A 14,337-nucleotide genomic window follows, 5' to 3' on the forward strand; every position below is an offset into this window, starting at 1 on the left:
TCAATCCCTGTCTGTCCCAGTTCAGTCCCCAGCCAAGCACTGGTCCAGTCCCAGTTCATTTCTGCCTAGTCCCTATCAAAAGACTAATCCATCTTTGTGCTGGTCCAGTCTTGATCCACTCTTTGTCCCCAGCCTCATCTGTGGTCTGTCCCACTTCCATTCCGGTCCCCATTCCACTGCTGGTGCACTCCCAGTTGCTATCCTGATCTCAGCCTAGACCGTCTCCTGGTCTTGGTCCAGTCCTGGACCCTTCCTGACCCCAGCCTAGTCCTAGTCTCATCCCCATTGTGATGCTGGTGCAGCTCCAGTCCCCATCCCAGTGCCAGCCTTGTCCCCACCCAAGCACCAGCCCAGTCGCAGTCCCTACCCATCCCACTACGATTCCAGGCCCAGCTCAGTCAAATCTAACCCCAATCCCAGTCCTAGCACAGCTCAGCCCCCCTCCAGCCCTGATCCCAATCCCATCTAGCCCCAGCCCACGCGTGCAGGCCCCTCAGCTCTGCCTGCACCTCCCTGCAGGGGAGCACCGGGACACAGACCGGTGCTGCCGGGACCATGACCACTGCCAGCACGTCATCCACCCCTTCACCGCGCGCTACGGGTACCGCAACCTGCGCTGGCACACCATCAGCCACTGCGACTGCGACCGCAGGCTGAAGGAGTGCCTGCGGCGGGTGAACGACACGGCCTCCCGGGCGGTGGGCCAGGCCTTCTTCAACGTCATCCAGGTGCCCTGCTTCGAGTTCACCTACAAGGAGGAGTGTGTGGAGCCCTACCTCTATGTCTGGTGAGTGCCTCCCACCACCGTCCCCCCCGCCTGGCCCCACTGGAGGTCACCTCCCCTGGTGCCTCCTCTCTCTGCAGGTGCAAGGCGTACAACACGGTGGCCGTCGCGGTGCCCAGGGAGCCAGTGCTGTACGAGTTTGGTGGGGAGCTCATCGACCGGGCAGCGAGGCCCAGGGGGGTCCCTCTGAGCCCCCCTTGGAACAGCGTGGGTGGAGGAACCCTCCCTGTGGACCATCACACTGAGACAGCCCTCAAGTCAGCCAAGAAAGAGAGGAAGGGGAAGAAGAAAGACAAGAAAAAGAAAGGAAAAGGTCTGAAAAAGAAAGGCTCTTCTGAAAAGGGGGCGCAGAGCCGTCCTGCACCTGCTGCCCCCACTGATCCCTCTGCGGGCCAGGACTCCTGGGCTCTGCTGCCATCCTGGGAGGAAGCATCCAACACCATCCTGAGTGATGCGCCAGTGCAGAAGGGCTTGGGCAGGGAGCCAACACCGGCCACTCCATCCCCGGTCCCTACTGCCAGCGGGAAGGGGAGGAGGAAAGAGAGGAACAGAAAGAAGAGGCTGAAAAGCAAAGCTGAGTCCAAGCCCACACGAGAATCCTGAGCCCCCGTCGTCCCATGCGGGTCTTGGCTGTGAAATAAAGTTACATCTGCTTGAGTAGATGGTGCTGCCTCAGCCCTGTCTGTGGGAGAAAGGATGGCACTGGGGGTGGTATCCAGGGGAAATCCCAGGGCTGATCCCACGGGAGGGTAACACGCGGAGCTGAGTGGGTATTGAGGGGTTTGAGCTGTTGCTCACAGCTCCCACCATTGTCCTGGGCACTGGGGACATGAGTCCCTGCTCTGGCTGGGACACAGCTCCCAGGCCCACACTGGCACAGGGCTGAGCCCCAATTTTAGCTACCCTGCTACAAAGGGTTAAATTCCAGCTCCCCAGGCATGTTTTTCTCTGGAATTTCTCTGAATTGCACCACCCCATCTCCCTCATCCTCTTAACCTGCTGCCTTTCCAGTGCTCCCACACCAGCACTGACTTCTTTTCTGCAGCCCCCAGCAATGGCTGCTCTGGGAGGAGGAACAGGGCCTTGGCCCTCCCTGAAGGCTCCTCAAACGCCTACAAAAGCTCCTTAGCCTGGGACAATAGAAGCTTTTCCAGCCTTAGGACAAAGGCAGATGCTGCCTGGGAAGAGCTGGGGCAGGGAATGCTGCCTGTGTCTCTGCCTCGTGGATGGGGATCGTGCCTGGTCTCCTCTAGTGAGGAACTGGGCCCAAGGACCCAAGGGCATTGCCTCCACTCCTCCAAAGTGCTTGCCAAGGAGGAGCGTGGCTCAGCCCAGAGTCCTGGTGAGGCGGCAGAAAGATCCTCCTGCACCAGCATCAAATACCAGGACCAGAAAAGGCTGGAATTACAGGAGCTGAGCCCTGTCTCCTGTTTCGCCTCAGGAGATCAGACAGCACAGGGGTCAGAGAGCAGAGCTGCCTCATGCAAACCCTGCTGCTCCTGGAGGAGTGAACGGAGCAATCCCAAATCCCTGACCTAAGCGGATCACAGGAGCCCAGGGGGGAATACCAAGGTTGTAGGGAGACATCACTCCCTGTCCAGTGCTGCTAATGGGAGCAAAGCCCCTGTGGCAGCCACAGCATCACGGCAGGAAGCACAGACCTGTGCCACATGGGCAGCTTCCCAAAAGTAGAGTTTTTATTAATGGCAAGGGAAAACTAAAAACAAAGACAGCCAAAAAGAAACCAACAATACATAACCAGTCCCCCCTCCCACTTACAGGTCCAACTGGTATGAAGCTGCTCCCAGTCAAATTCCCAGCATACAGTTTCATAAATAAAGAAAACAGTGCCAGGTTAGTCCACCTGCAACCTCGGAGCTGCAGGTCCCAGCCCGTGGTTCTCTGGTCCAGCCTGGGTGGTTCTGTGAGGAACAGGACCCTGTCAGCCCCCCAGCACTGCAGAGGGGGTGGAAATGAAGCCAGGACCTGCATTTCTCTGTGGAAAGAGCTTTGCTTTGTCTCCCGGGTTGCTGCCATTCTTCAGGAGCATTTACATGCAAAAAAGACCTTTGTTTCCTAAGATCTGCTGTTCCTGCTCATTTCCTAGCAAAGGAGGCTGACCAGGAGCACTTGGAAGGAACAAAGACTCTGCTTCCATAGAAAATCCCTACTAACAAAGCAGGAGAGAGGAGAGTGTGTGCAGCAGGAACTTTCCCTCTCAGAAATGTCTCTCCCCATCGCTGGCAGTCCCTCTGGGACACTGCACTGGGCTGTTTCTGACACCACTGAAGTTATCCACGTTATTCACCCCCCTCCCAGTACCTCTCCCAACCCAACAGCCACGGGCCTCTGGGAGCTCCTGGTGTCAGTGTGACGCCTCTATACGACTCATCCAAAACAAAACATTTTTTAACAACAGAAATCAGCTTCTCTGTGACAGTTTCAGCACATAGAAGGCAACACCAAGCACCAAAAGGAAGAAGGAGCATCAACTTCCACCACGGAACTCTGCTCTGAGCAAATCCTAAGGGAAAGGGCAGGGTGCAGGCAGTAAACCTCTCAACTAGCATTCAGTAAAAACACTATTTATTCACCCCTCTTGGTTACAGCTGGGCAGGGTAAGCGGGTATGGAGGAGGATGCCATGCACTCCGGGCTGCTCCGCCGCAGCAGTTTAGCCCCCGTGTCTGCCCCGCGCTCGGGGAAGCTGCCGTTACTTCGCAGTCTGATTAAAAAAAAAATAATAATAATCAAAACTAAATAAATATTGTTCCAAAAGAAGCCAGAGGAGAGAGCAAGCCTTTGGTACAACAGCTGCATCTCCGGCAAGACCCCGAGCTGTTGTGCTGGATCCCTCCGGACACAGCTGGGGGTTGGCACAGGCTCCGCTGAGCCTGTCACACACGGAAACATGGAGCAAACAACAACAGGAACTTTTTGAGAACTCCGGTTTGCTTGTCACAACCCCCCGTGGCTTTGCTTTGTGGTCTTGGGACAAGAAGAGGTGACAGTCAGGGTTTAGGAGAATCCAAAGGAGACAGGCTCACTCCAGGCTGACGGTCTGCACTTTCAGCTACGTTTGCTTCCCAGTCTTTGGGGTGAAAGCAGACTGCTGAGCATGTATAAGGACAGATTCCTTTGACCTCATGTCTGCTAAGCTTCCAAGGTGCTTGGAACCAGAGCCTGGAACGCAGAGGCCGATGCAGTGTTCCTTTCTATGATATATTTTTCTTATATATAGTATATATTTTTAAACCAGCCCTGCCAAGTCTATTCATTCGCTCAGGTGCACGTCACCAAGAGTCATTTCCCACCATCCCACGACGTATAAAACAGGAGTTACATGTCTAAGGGAAGGGAAGTTGTTTCCAATTGTTCCCTCTCCTTTCCCCTTCCTGGAGAAGAGAGCGGAGGTTCCGGGTCAGGTCCTATCGATCCATCTCATCCAGGAGCGGCGTGGCGTCCCCCGCGATGGACATGGGCGTGCTCTCGATCATGGGGCTGGGGGACGGGCGAGGGGTCAACCTCTGCTTCTGTTTCCTCCGCTCAGCCTCCTTCTCCTGCAGCCACTGCTCGGCCATCTTGCCCCAGTCGATGGCAGCGTGGCTGTTGGTCCTGCAAGGACATGGGCAGAAGGTGAAATGTGCTACCAGCAAAGCTTCCCTGCCCTCCTTCCCTCCCCAAGGGTTCCACACAGGAAGGTACAAGGTAACCCCACCATGCTGCTTCCACAAAAATCAACAAAAGACAAGGAGACAGGACACAGATGGATACGAGCTACTCACTTTGGCTGCTGCCTCTGCCTGGAGCTGGACGATGCCTGTGCCTGGGACTGGGTGGACTGGGGTGTGGTGTTGGCCTGGAGCTGGTACTGGGGCGTGGTGATCGGCTGACTGGGAGTAGTGTAGGAGTAACTGGGGGTCATCAGAGGGGTGGCCACCGGCTGCTGTGCTGGAGTCGTGAAGACCTGCAGAGAGCAGAGGCTGTTAGGGGACAGAGGGTGAACCCTGCTAGGCTGTGGGGGGCTCTGCACTGCCCTGCTCGCCCTTTCTGCACACTCCCAGCCCTGCCAGGCCCCTCACCTGGGCAAGGAGAGGGTGGCAGTGGGCACTGCCCAGGGAATGGGCGGCTGCAGAGCAGGAGAAGCAACACCTTGCTGAGCACAGGACATTTGTTCCCCTGAGAGTCTTTGATCTCCCACCCAACCTGGGCCAGCAGGGCCAGCACAGTCTACCCTCTTTGTTCACCCCTTTGTTCACAGGCTGCAAGGGGAGATGCTAGAGCCAAGCAAAGGCAAGGGGCACAAGAGACAGTTGGAGCAAGCCAACAGCAGTGACATCCTGCAGTGGGCACAAAGAACAGATGAGTTCTTCCCCTGCAGGCTGCAGAGAAAATGCAGCAGCTCCGAGATGGCTCCTTCCCATATCCCAAGCCAGCTGGCTGCTTGTCCCATAGAGCACTTAGTTTCTTTGCCTCCCAGTGTTCACCTCCCTTTTTCTTCAGATGTCTTGATGATTAATACATCGAGCTATCCACAGTCTCTGCCTATCCCCAGCTCAGCGTTCACTGTGCCAAATTCCCTGAAAGCCTCCCAAGGTGCTCCAAAGGAGGATCACTCCTCTCTGCAAGCCTCGTCTTGCAGCATCTCTTCTTTTGGTCTAACAGCTGGGTGTGTTTCTTGTACCCAGGCTCCTCAGTCCTTCTGCAGCTGGGATCAGCCTCGGTGTCAGCTGGGAGCATGGGCTGGGAGTGGGCAGGCACCAGCACACATGAAGAAAGGCTTCAGCATGAGCCAAAACTGTCCACTTCCATCTTACTCCCTGCAAAGCCTCTGGGTGGTGGGTCAGGCTGAGGTGTTCGCCCGCCGGTGCAGGTCGGAGATTAGCGCGCTGAGCTGAAAAGCCCTGCAAACTCAGCGCATAGTTTCGCAGCTAATCTCCTCCACTGGCAGCTCACGTTGCCAATTCAGGGGCACAATCAGAAGGTTGTGTGCCCTCACCGCTGGATCCTACCTCTCCACCCTGCCACATTCCTTGAGGGCCAGACCAGCTTGCTACTTGCTTCAACTCCCCCCCGGAGCAGGGTTGTCTTACACGCCTCATTTCTTCAGTCACGGGAGGCAAGAGGAAACCTGGTCCAAGAATCCAGCCAGGCTCCCCTGTGCAGCACCATGGGTACAAAACTAGGACTGGGTGATCCCACGCAATGAGGGACTCCTTAGGCTCTCAGCAGAGCCCCCATGGGGTCATTTCTAGCAGCAAGGAGAAGGCAGCAGCACCTCCTCTCAAAATTTAAGTGACACCTACGTGGTACGCGCTGCTGCCGCCTCCACTGCCTCCGTAGCCGTACTGGCTGGATCCCCACTGGGCAGGGGTGGCATTTGGGTTCTGTCCCTGGCCTGTCACAGCAGCGATGGCACTGAACATCTGGGAGGTCATGTTCTGTGGTAGAGCGTTCACTGCACGTGTCAGGTCTGCAAAAAAGACACGTCGTGTGAGATGAAGAGCCTGGAGAAGGAGCTCACGTCCCAGTTCCAACCAGGAATGGCCTGCACTGACCTGCCAGGTTAATGTTAGCTGGAGTAGCATTAATGGAGGCTGGAGTCCTGGTCCTACTGCTACTGCTGGGGGTAATACCTGTATAAAACACAAACCAAGAGAGGCAGATTAGTTCTCCCAGAAGAGTTGCCACTGGCCTTAAACTCAGAATTTGACAAAAATTGAGGCAATATCTGTTCTGGCACAATGATTTGTTACCAGGGAATGGTGTGTGCTGCAGTGCATGGTGGGGGAGACAAGGGAGAGGAAAGGGACTGATCCAGCCTTTGCTGTACAGCCCATTTGGCTGAAGGATTAACTCTCAGGAGAGCTCTCAGTGGGTCTACAGAAGGCAAACACTTGGGGTGTTGCTTTGGAACCTCCCACATATAGAAAACCCTGGGTCATTTTAGGGACAAAGAACAGGAAACTGTCCTTTAATAACTATTGCATGACATCCAGGAAACAAACAGCACTAGAGTTGTGGGGTGCTCACCTGGAACAGGGTCCTGATAATGATCCTTAAACCATCGGAAAAGTCCATTTACAGTAGGGAAGACTTGGCCCCGGTAGCGGAATCCTTCTGGTGTCACTGTCACATACTCTATCCTGTGAGGAGCAGTGAGAGCACAAGAGATCACAGGCTGCTTTAGAGCCATACCTGTCACTAACAGGTCAGTCAGAACTGTCATGGCCTACAAACTCAGGTGATGGCTGTACTGATAATGAACTGACAGACCTACCCAAGACACTTGATTTTCACACAGTTGCTCCAAAATACCCTTCCTTTCCATGCAAAATCCATCAATCCCTGCCTACACTCCCATGACATCCACTGCACAGGGCAGTGCTGCTTGTGGCACTCAGCTGGTTAAGAAACAGGGGAGATTTACTGGGTGAGATTTACTGCTAGACTTGGGTCCTCTACTGCCAGGAGGCCAAATTCTGGGAAAGGGGAGGCATGACTCACAAGGATACTGACAGAGTTGGAAGAAAAACTGGTAGCAATCAGCTGAGGTGTGGTACTGGCAGTACTCAGTGCAGATGCCGGGCTTGATTCTGACTTACCTTGGTTTGCCTCGAGGCTGATATCCCAAGAGGAATTTACCAGGTAGATCTTTACAGGCACTGATAAAGTATGGAATAAATGTTGGCTTCTCTTTCTTGGTCTTTATCAGCAGCTCTTCCAGCTTCTAATTGTAGAGAGAAAGAAGATAAATGCTCCAGGGGAGCCTACATTTTCAGCAACACACAGAGCCTATGGATATCTTCCTACAGAAGCTACCACATCCCAGGACAGGCTTACCTTCTTGTCTCCACCATTGCAGTCCTGATAGTATTTGTGATTCAACAGGTCTCTGGCAAAAGAAGCCATTGGCTGGACATAGCGAGCAACAATTTCATCCAGGTCTTCAAATTCCTTTGAACAAAAACATTTAAAGAAGTATTTAGGGTGCATGATGATGAACTCTTATTCTACTAAATAGCTCTTAGTCATACATTCTGCACAGCAAGGCTGGATGCTTTGAGAAAAAAAAAAAAGAGCTGAGTATTGTCTAAAGACCTGGAGAACTGCACTGGGTTAGGCTTAGTCTGAAAGCAGCTGCAAGGACAGAAAGGCTGTACCAACCTGATCCTGCCAAATAGGTACTTCTTCCTGACCAACTCCTTCCCAGGCATGCTCTGGAGGGCTCTTACCTCTGTGTTAATCCAAAGCATGGAGCCCAGGCTGAAGGCATTCTCCTTGCCCTCTTCCCGGACATCCACATGCTGGTAAATCCCATCATTGACCTTCCAGGTGACAGTCAGGTGGTTCTCCCCTTTGCTACTTGGCCGGATAATCACGTCCCCTTGGTCCATGGTTTCCATCATCTTCTCTGCTTGCTTGAAGCTAATGTTGTGGAATGATGGGTGAGCAATTACTCTCTTGATGTACGCTAGGGAACAAAGCAGAGTGTTCAGGCTTCCAAGAGGAACTGCTTTAATGCAGCTATATATCTAATGTGCTGATTCTTCTGGAAGCATTCTGGGAAGGCTGGAGATACAGTGGAGTTAAAAACTGGAGACTCACTTGTCCGCTGCTGCTTTCTTTTCATGTCTTCTTCCTGTTTGTGATCCGCTGCTTCAGAGTCAAAGTCATAGTAGGTGTCTTTAGGCAGCTTCCACTCATTGTTTTTATCCATGAGGTCTGAGGTCCTGCAGGTCAGGTCTGCACTGAACTTCTCAATGTCAATCTTCATGATCCTGCAGTGAACTGTCATTCCCACCTGCAGAGGAGGTGCAGGGAAAGGTGAGCAGCAGGTTTGGCAGCTACACCAGCCTCCCTTCACCACCAAGTGATCCGTGTGGGATCACACTGACAATCTGGAGGTACAAATTACCTCACCTCCTTCAGACTCACACAACCTTTAAAAGTGATCTTTCTATAAAAATCAGCTGATCCCCAACACAATCAGAATCAAAAGAGATTAAAGGAAAAATGTACAGTTCTCCAGCATATCCACTGCCTGTGCCCCATACCACACAGAAAACTGCATGTCTGGAGGATAAGAACAATCATCTTTTCTATTTTAAATATCTTTACCAATAGGAGCAACAAAACTGGACTTCAAGATGTGCAAGAAAGCAGTTAAGTCTGTTCAGAAGCAGATACCCAAAGGACTTCCCTAGTAAACTGAGAGGCATAAAATACCCCCACAAAAACTGTAATGTCTTAGTTCACTTAACCATAATGAAGTTAATTAATAACTCTTTAAAGAAATGCTGAGACCTCTGAGCTTACAGGATTATCCATCACCTGCATGGACTGTTGGGGACCCCAACAGACAGCAAAAATGCTAAACCTCTATTTTATCACGTGGTAAAAATGTCTTATTCTGTTCCTTTCAGAACCCCAACCCATGTCCTGAGCAAGACCAGTAACTGATGAGCTCCATTAATTAACTGAGAGAGGAGAAAAGCTATGAGAGGGAAAATGACCCTTGCCTATGCAAAAGCAGTTCTCTGAGCTTTTTAGAAAGCCAGAAACAAAGGGCAGCTCTGCATTAGAATGCCTTCTGGTCTCCTAAACCCAGACTTCAGCCAGACGACAATAAATCCTCCCAAAGTGCAACGTGTTAACTGATTAACAGGGTTCCACCAGCTGCCAAGGGAGATTTGCACTGTGGGAGAAGGACACTAACCAGAACCTGAACTTCCTGCTGATTTAAAGACCTTAAATGAAAATAAGGTTGGAAAAGTCATTTAAGGAACAGTGTTATTAAGCAAACTCTGATTCTTTGGTATTGGGTCCACGCTCTTCCAGCTCTTGCTGGATATGGGAAAATCCACTGCTTTCATACCTTCACCCTTTCTTCCGGCCGCTTGACCACCTTATCACTAAGAAATTTTGTTGGGATGAAGCCAGCAACACCATTATCCAGACGTGTCTTCACTCCAATGGCCTGACCTGGGCAGGAACCGCTGTCAAAATGGTTCCAAACCTTGAGCAAGGCAACAGGAAGAAGTCATTCAGCATGGAAACAAAATAGCCCCAGCAGTTCACACTCAAACAAGTCCAAAAGCTGTGTCAGCAAAGTGGTGCAGCCAGCAAAGACTTGTAGAAGGGCAGGGGACAGAGGACTTCAACAAATGCTACCCAGTAACGCAATCTTCCTACTCCAGTTCTGCTCAGCTTATGGGACATTGCAACCGGGAAGGTCAGAACATTTTTAGACCCTGAACACCAGCCTGCAGCCAGGGCTGCTGCTTAATGAATGCTATAGGGGTTTAGAGTCACAGATTACCCAGGCTGGAATTCACAGTGTTTAGAAGAGACCTAAAGTACAGCTGCATTAAGCAGCAGGGGGTCCAGATAAGTTCTTAAAATTAAGAAGGTGGCAGAACCTTCTGTTCTCAGTGTCACAGGCAATTTCTCTGCATAAAACAATCCCAGAGCACAAACAAACATGTTTTATGTATCTGCAGAGCACTGGTCAGCTTAGCCCCAGGTACATTTCACTCAGCCCAGTTCACTAAAATCCATAATGTAGCCATAAAGGACCTGTCAAATCTATACTGAAGCAATTAGTCAAAAGTGGAACAGATTATATTTGCAGCCAAAGGCCACATCAGGTTGGGATCCTGGGGCACTGCAGACACAATCTTGGCTCCGATACCTCGTCTCCCAAGAACCCAAAACAAGGCTCAAGCCTGCTGATAGCAGATTCCTGACAAAGGCAGGCCCGGTAGGAGAAGCAGCCCCACCTCGCTGAGCTCTGGGAAGTTATCCTGCTGACAGAAAGGGCACTGCCAAAGGCCAGTTTCATCGTTCCGTATGGCCTGGTCGTAGCTTTCTCCTTGCGGGCGCCTGTGGGCAATCCCAGTCACGCTGCAGATGATCATTTTACCTGCGGTGTGATGGGAGAGTAGAAGGAAAGACTGAAAAACTGCAGAGCTGGGCAGTTCCTTCCATCTAAGGTAGTCATTCAGGCATGAAGGTGATAGGAGACTACTCAGGTACCTTTGAAAAGGTATGCTTCACATACACGCAACCACAACACTGTCCCAACATCACGCTCACCAACATCCCTCTGCCCCACCTTTACACGTCCATGTCAACTTATGACAAAAGCAGGGATGTAAACAGGGATGTACCTATATAAAATGTCTCTGGAGTTTCTTTAGTCAGCATATTGAAAACCTCTTCTGTGTTTGGAGAACGGTATGGTGTTCTCAGGTCCTTGTATCTGCAGCTTAGTTCAGCTCGAATGTCATATAAAGTGATGTGCTTGTCACCGTAGCCCTGTGTGGGATTCAAAGGTTATAAAGGCATGAGCAGCAGGAAGAAGGTCAGTAGGGAATCCATTGTAAGTTATGGAAGAACTCAAGGAACTTATCAAACAGCAAATTTAAAAAAGAGGAATGTGCTGGGCACCATCAACCTGTGGAACTCAGCCACAGGATGTTAAGGAGGTCAAAAATACCAACATATTCATAAAAAATGGTAGATAATTTTGGGGAGAACGGTTTAAATGGTTTAATAGTTTAATTACTGTCTCCTGCCTCCCTCCTCCCTCTGCTCCAAGTGTACTTTCTGCAAGCATTTACAACATGCCACTGTCAGACACTGAATTCTCATCATGGCTGTTTATACATTTTACAACAGCACAGATAATGCTCAGCTCCTAAAAAGGATAAGTGTCATCAGCTATAAAACAAGAGAATCCGAGCTGGGCAGCAGAGCTTCTCCTCTGTTCTCAGCATCAGGAACCCCCAGCACACCTGTCTTTCCAGTTCTTCAGCAAAGGCATCGAGATCCAGGTCTTTCAGGCGCTCAGGGTTTTCCAAGATCTCCTCCAGAGCTCCTGCAGGATTAGCATCCTCAGCTGACTCATCGTATTCCAAAGCATCCACTGCCATTTTCCTTGCCCATTCATAAGTTTCAGGATGGACCCTGGACCCATCTAGGACCTCGATGTAGGAATCAGTGCTGAAATAAAACCAAAGCAATGTTCAGATAAGGGCTCTGAGGCTTCCAGCTGTTCCTGCAGGCTCAATAATCAAGCACACTCTTGAGCACCATCACTTGCCCTCCACAGAACAAACTACTCTAAAAAGGACATGATGAATTATTCATTGCTTAATCAACAGGAGCCAAGGCAAGACCTGGCAAATTCCAGTCTGCAGCTCCCACACTGCAAAGATACAGCCAGGCATTTTGGATGCTTTGTGGATTTGATCCCTGTGTATTACAGCTGCTCCTTGAGCACACAGCTCTCTGCAGTTTCCCTCCTCATATAAAGTCAGTGTTGCCAAGTGGCAGCACAGCCATCTGCATTGAGCTCTTTGGCAACACTTTGCCCCCTGCACTTCTGGGATTTGTATCCTGCAAGAACCAAGGGTTCTAGCACTGTTGGATCACTCAGTGTAGGTATTCAGCCAGGTGTCCTTCCTTAGACTGCTTTCCAAAAGCAAAAAACCCCGGAGAAAGCATGTTTCCAGCAAGTGACCCTTCTGTGCAAAGCAGTGAGTCAGAGGTTCAGAAACTAGGTTACAGCTGTCCTCAAAACACCTCTTGTGTAGTTACCAGTTACTTAATGCTCTATAGACTTCCCAGTATTGCTACTGGTTTAAGAGGAAGCCAAATTGCTGAGTTATTACTCAAGTTTGAAACTTTAGAAAAATAAAATACTGTTAGTAGGATCAGGAAGAAACTAAGGTGAAGAGCACATGGGCTACTGACAACTGTGAGGGAACAACTGGTTTTAGTTTAGCTCCTCTTGATCACAAAGGGTCTTTCACTCAAGAGCAAACTATATAATTCATATTCTGCAGCTCACACTGCTGCTGTGCAAGTTTAGGTGCCCCTAAGAATCAGATTAATAACCAGCAATATCTGAACTTGGCCAGAAATCAGAGGGGCCCCACAGAAAGCCCTGGGAACTTGGACTCCAGGGAACAAATCAGTCTGCTGCTCATGTAAACTCCATACCCTGAACTGCATCAAATACATCCCAATACCCACCTATCACCCAGTGATGCTGTGTCAATTTTGATGAAGCCAGCACAGTTGATAAACACCTTGGGTCCCATGTGACACATCGTAACCAGCTGGGTCCTGTTCTCCAGACGTGTGTTGTTTTGTTTTAAGATCTGGGAGAGAGAGGCAAGAGTATAAACCCTGCTATTCAAACACAAGATTGCCCAAGGTTGTGGACTACCCATCCCTGGAAGTCTTCAACATCAGGCTGGATGGGGTTCTGAGTAACCTGGTCTAGTGGAAGGTGTCTGTGCCAATGGCAGGGGGGTTGGAACAAGATGATCTTTAAGGTCCTTTCCAACCCAAACTATTCTGTGATTCTCCGGGAAAAGTAGAGGACTCACGCTGGACACTGTTGTGTTCAAAGCATCTGACACGCAGCCATCACAACTCATAAGTTGTTGCTCCCTGCCCGTGTCTCAACATTGTATGAAAGAAGATGATTCTGCATGGAAACAGCTCCAACTCTCAGGAAAAGCGTTGGCTTTTTGCCTGGTGTTTTCCACACTATGGAGGTGTCTTGACGCTGTAACAGTGCATCCACTCCCGTGGGTTTGGGAGCTGTCTAGGATTGACGGATCTGCTGAGCTGTTTGGGTCTATCAAGGACATAAGTCCATGTATAGCTTCAGGGAGAGGCGCAGTGAGGCAACACATGGTAAAACACATGTCAACAGAGCTGTCAGCTGCATCTGCCACAAGGGACCCTGACTCATCTCCTACCACTGTTGGTGATGTACTGTTTTTGCAGGCAGGGACAGAAGCCTCCTTACCTTTAGCAGGTGAGTGCCTTTGCGTGGTCCCAGGCCACACACGTACTGCAGCAAAGCCTGGCTGTGGGGGTGAGCGATGGCCCGGTTGACATCCACCCCCACCTCGTTCACACGGTTTATGAACTCGCAGTAGAGGGCATTCAGCAGCTCCTCCTTCACCACGTGCTCCTGGCAGAGAGAAGAGGCGTTAGCCTTGGAGGAGATGGATATGTGCAACACTTTGCCATAGAAAGCTGAGGCAAATACAACACACTGGCTCCCAGGAGCTGTGTTGCACCTCAGAGTTACCCTAGAGAACAGCCTAAAGGCTCACAAGCTAAAAGAAGCAACACAAAAAAGATGCTGTGTAGCCTGAATATGGCACAGAACAGTTCAACTTGCACCAGTTCAACTTGGAAACCTTTCCTTTGACAGCAAACCCTCACAAGCCACCTTCTTTTTGCAGAGAAGGATATTCCTTGCCCAAGGATCTCACAAGGGAAGTTTACCTGCAGAGGGTGAAGTTTCAGGCAGAGAATATCCTCATCAGAGCTGCAGACCTGGGCAAACTCTATGAGGGGGTCCTGAATGCGGCGAGCGAGGGAGACGGCTTGACGCAGCAGAGGTGGGTAATCCCGGAATTCATTCTGCAACAGGACAGAGAATCAGGGAAAACCCTGAAGCTATTTTCACACTTTGCAGCACAAGCAGCAAAACCACGTCAGTCAGGGATTAGAGCAAGGGAA

The 14,337-nt window shown here is 50.7% G+C and overlaps 2 protein-coding genes across 5 annotated transcripts in view; one reads left to right on the plus strand and one right to left on the minus strand.

Annotated features, from left to right (window-relative positions):
- Window positions 1-1,438, plus strand: part of PROCA1 (protein interacting with cyclin A1) — a 1,913-nt gene extending 475 nt beyond the window's left edge. The window contains exons 2-3 of the mRNA XM_027691007.1: window positions 520-787; window positions 865-1,438. Of these exons, the coding sequence (XP_027546808.1) occupies window positions 520-787; window positions 865-1,387 (791 nt within the window). The 3' untranslated portion in view covers window positions 1,388-1,438. The remainder of the gene's footprint in view (window positions 1-519; window positions 788-864) is intronic.
- Window positions 1,439-2,463: 1,025 nt separating this feature from the next.
- Window positions 2,464-14,337, minus strand: part of SUPT6H (SPT6 homolog, histone chaperone) — a 28,183-nt gene continuing 16,309 nt past the window's right edge. For all 4 annotated transcript variants that reach the window (XM_027690894.1, XM_027690895.1, XM_027690896.1 and 1 more), the window contains 16 exons: window positions 14,101-14,238; window positions 13,613-13,780; window positions 12,826-12,953; window positions 11,583-11,790; window positions 10,956-11,103; window positions 10,566-10,708; window positions 9,662-9,802; window positions 8,392-8,587; window positions 8,019-8,257; window positions 7,627-7,740; window positions 7,389-7,513; window positions 6,817-6,929; window positions 6,342-6,419; window positions 6,090-6,256; window positions 4,569-4,750; window positions 2,464-4,398 (listed from right to left, as the gene is read on the minus strand). In XM_027690894.1, the coding sequence (XP_027546695.1) occupies window positions 4,212-4,398; window positions 4,569-4,750; window positions 6,090-6,256; window positions 6,342-6,419; window positions 6,817-6,929; window positions 7,389-7,513; window positions 7,627-7,740; window positions 8,019-8,257; window positions 8,392-8,587; window positions 9,662-9,802; window positions 10,566-10,708; window positions 10,956-11,103; window positions 11,583-11,790; window positions 12,826-12,953; window positions 13,613-13,780; window positions 14,101-14,238 (2,475 nt within the window). In that variant the 3' untranslated portion in view covers window positions 2,464-4,211. The remainder of the gene's footprint in view (window positions 4,399-4,568; window positions 4,751-6,089; window positions 6,257-6,341; window positions 6,420-6,816; window positions 6,930-7,388; window positions 7,514-7,626; window positions 7,741-8,018; window positions 8,258-8,391; window positions 8,588-9,661; window positions 9,803-10,565; window positions 10,709-10,955; window positions 11,104-11,582; window positions 11,791-12,825; window positions 12,954-13,612; window positions 13,781-14,100; window positions 14,239-14,337) is intronic.

Source organism: Neopelma chrysocephalum, unplaced genomic scaffold, assembly GCF_003984885.1.
Source record: "Neopelma chrysocephalum unplaced genomic scaffold, ASM398488v2 Primary Assembly neopelma1_82, whole genome shotgun sequence".
Lineage (NCBI taxonomy): Eukaryota > Metazoa > Chordata > Aves > Passeriformes > Pipridae > Neopelma > Neopelma chrysocephalum.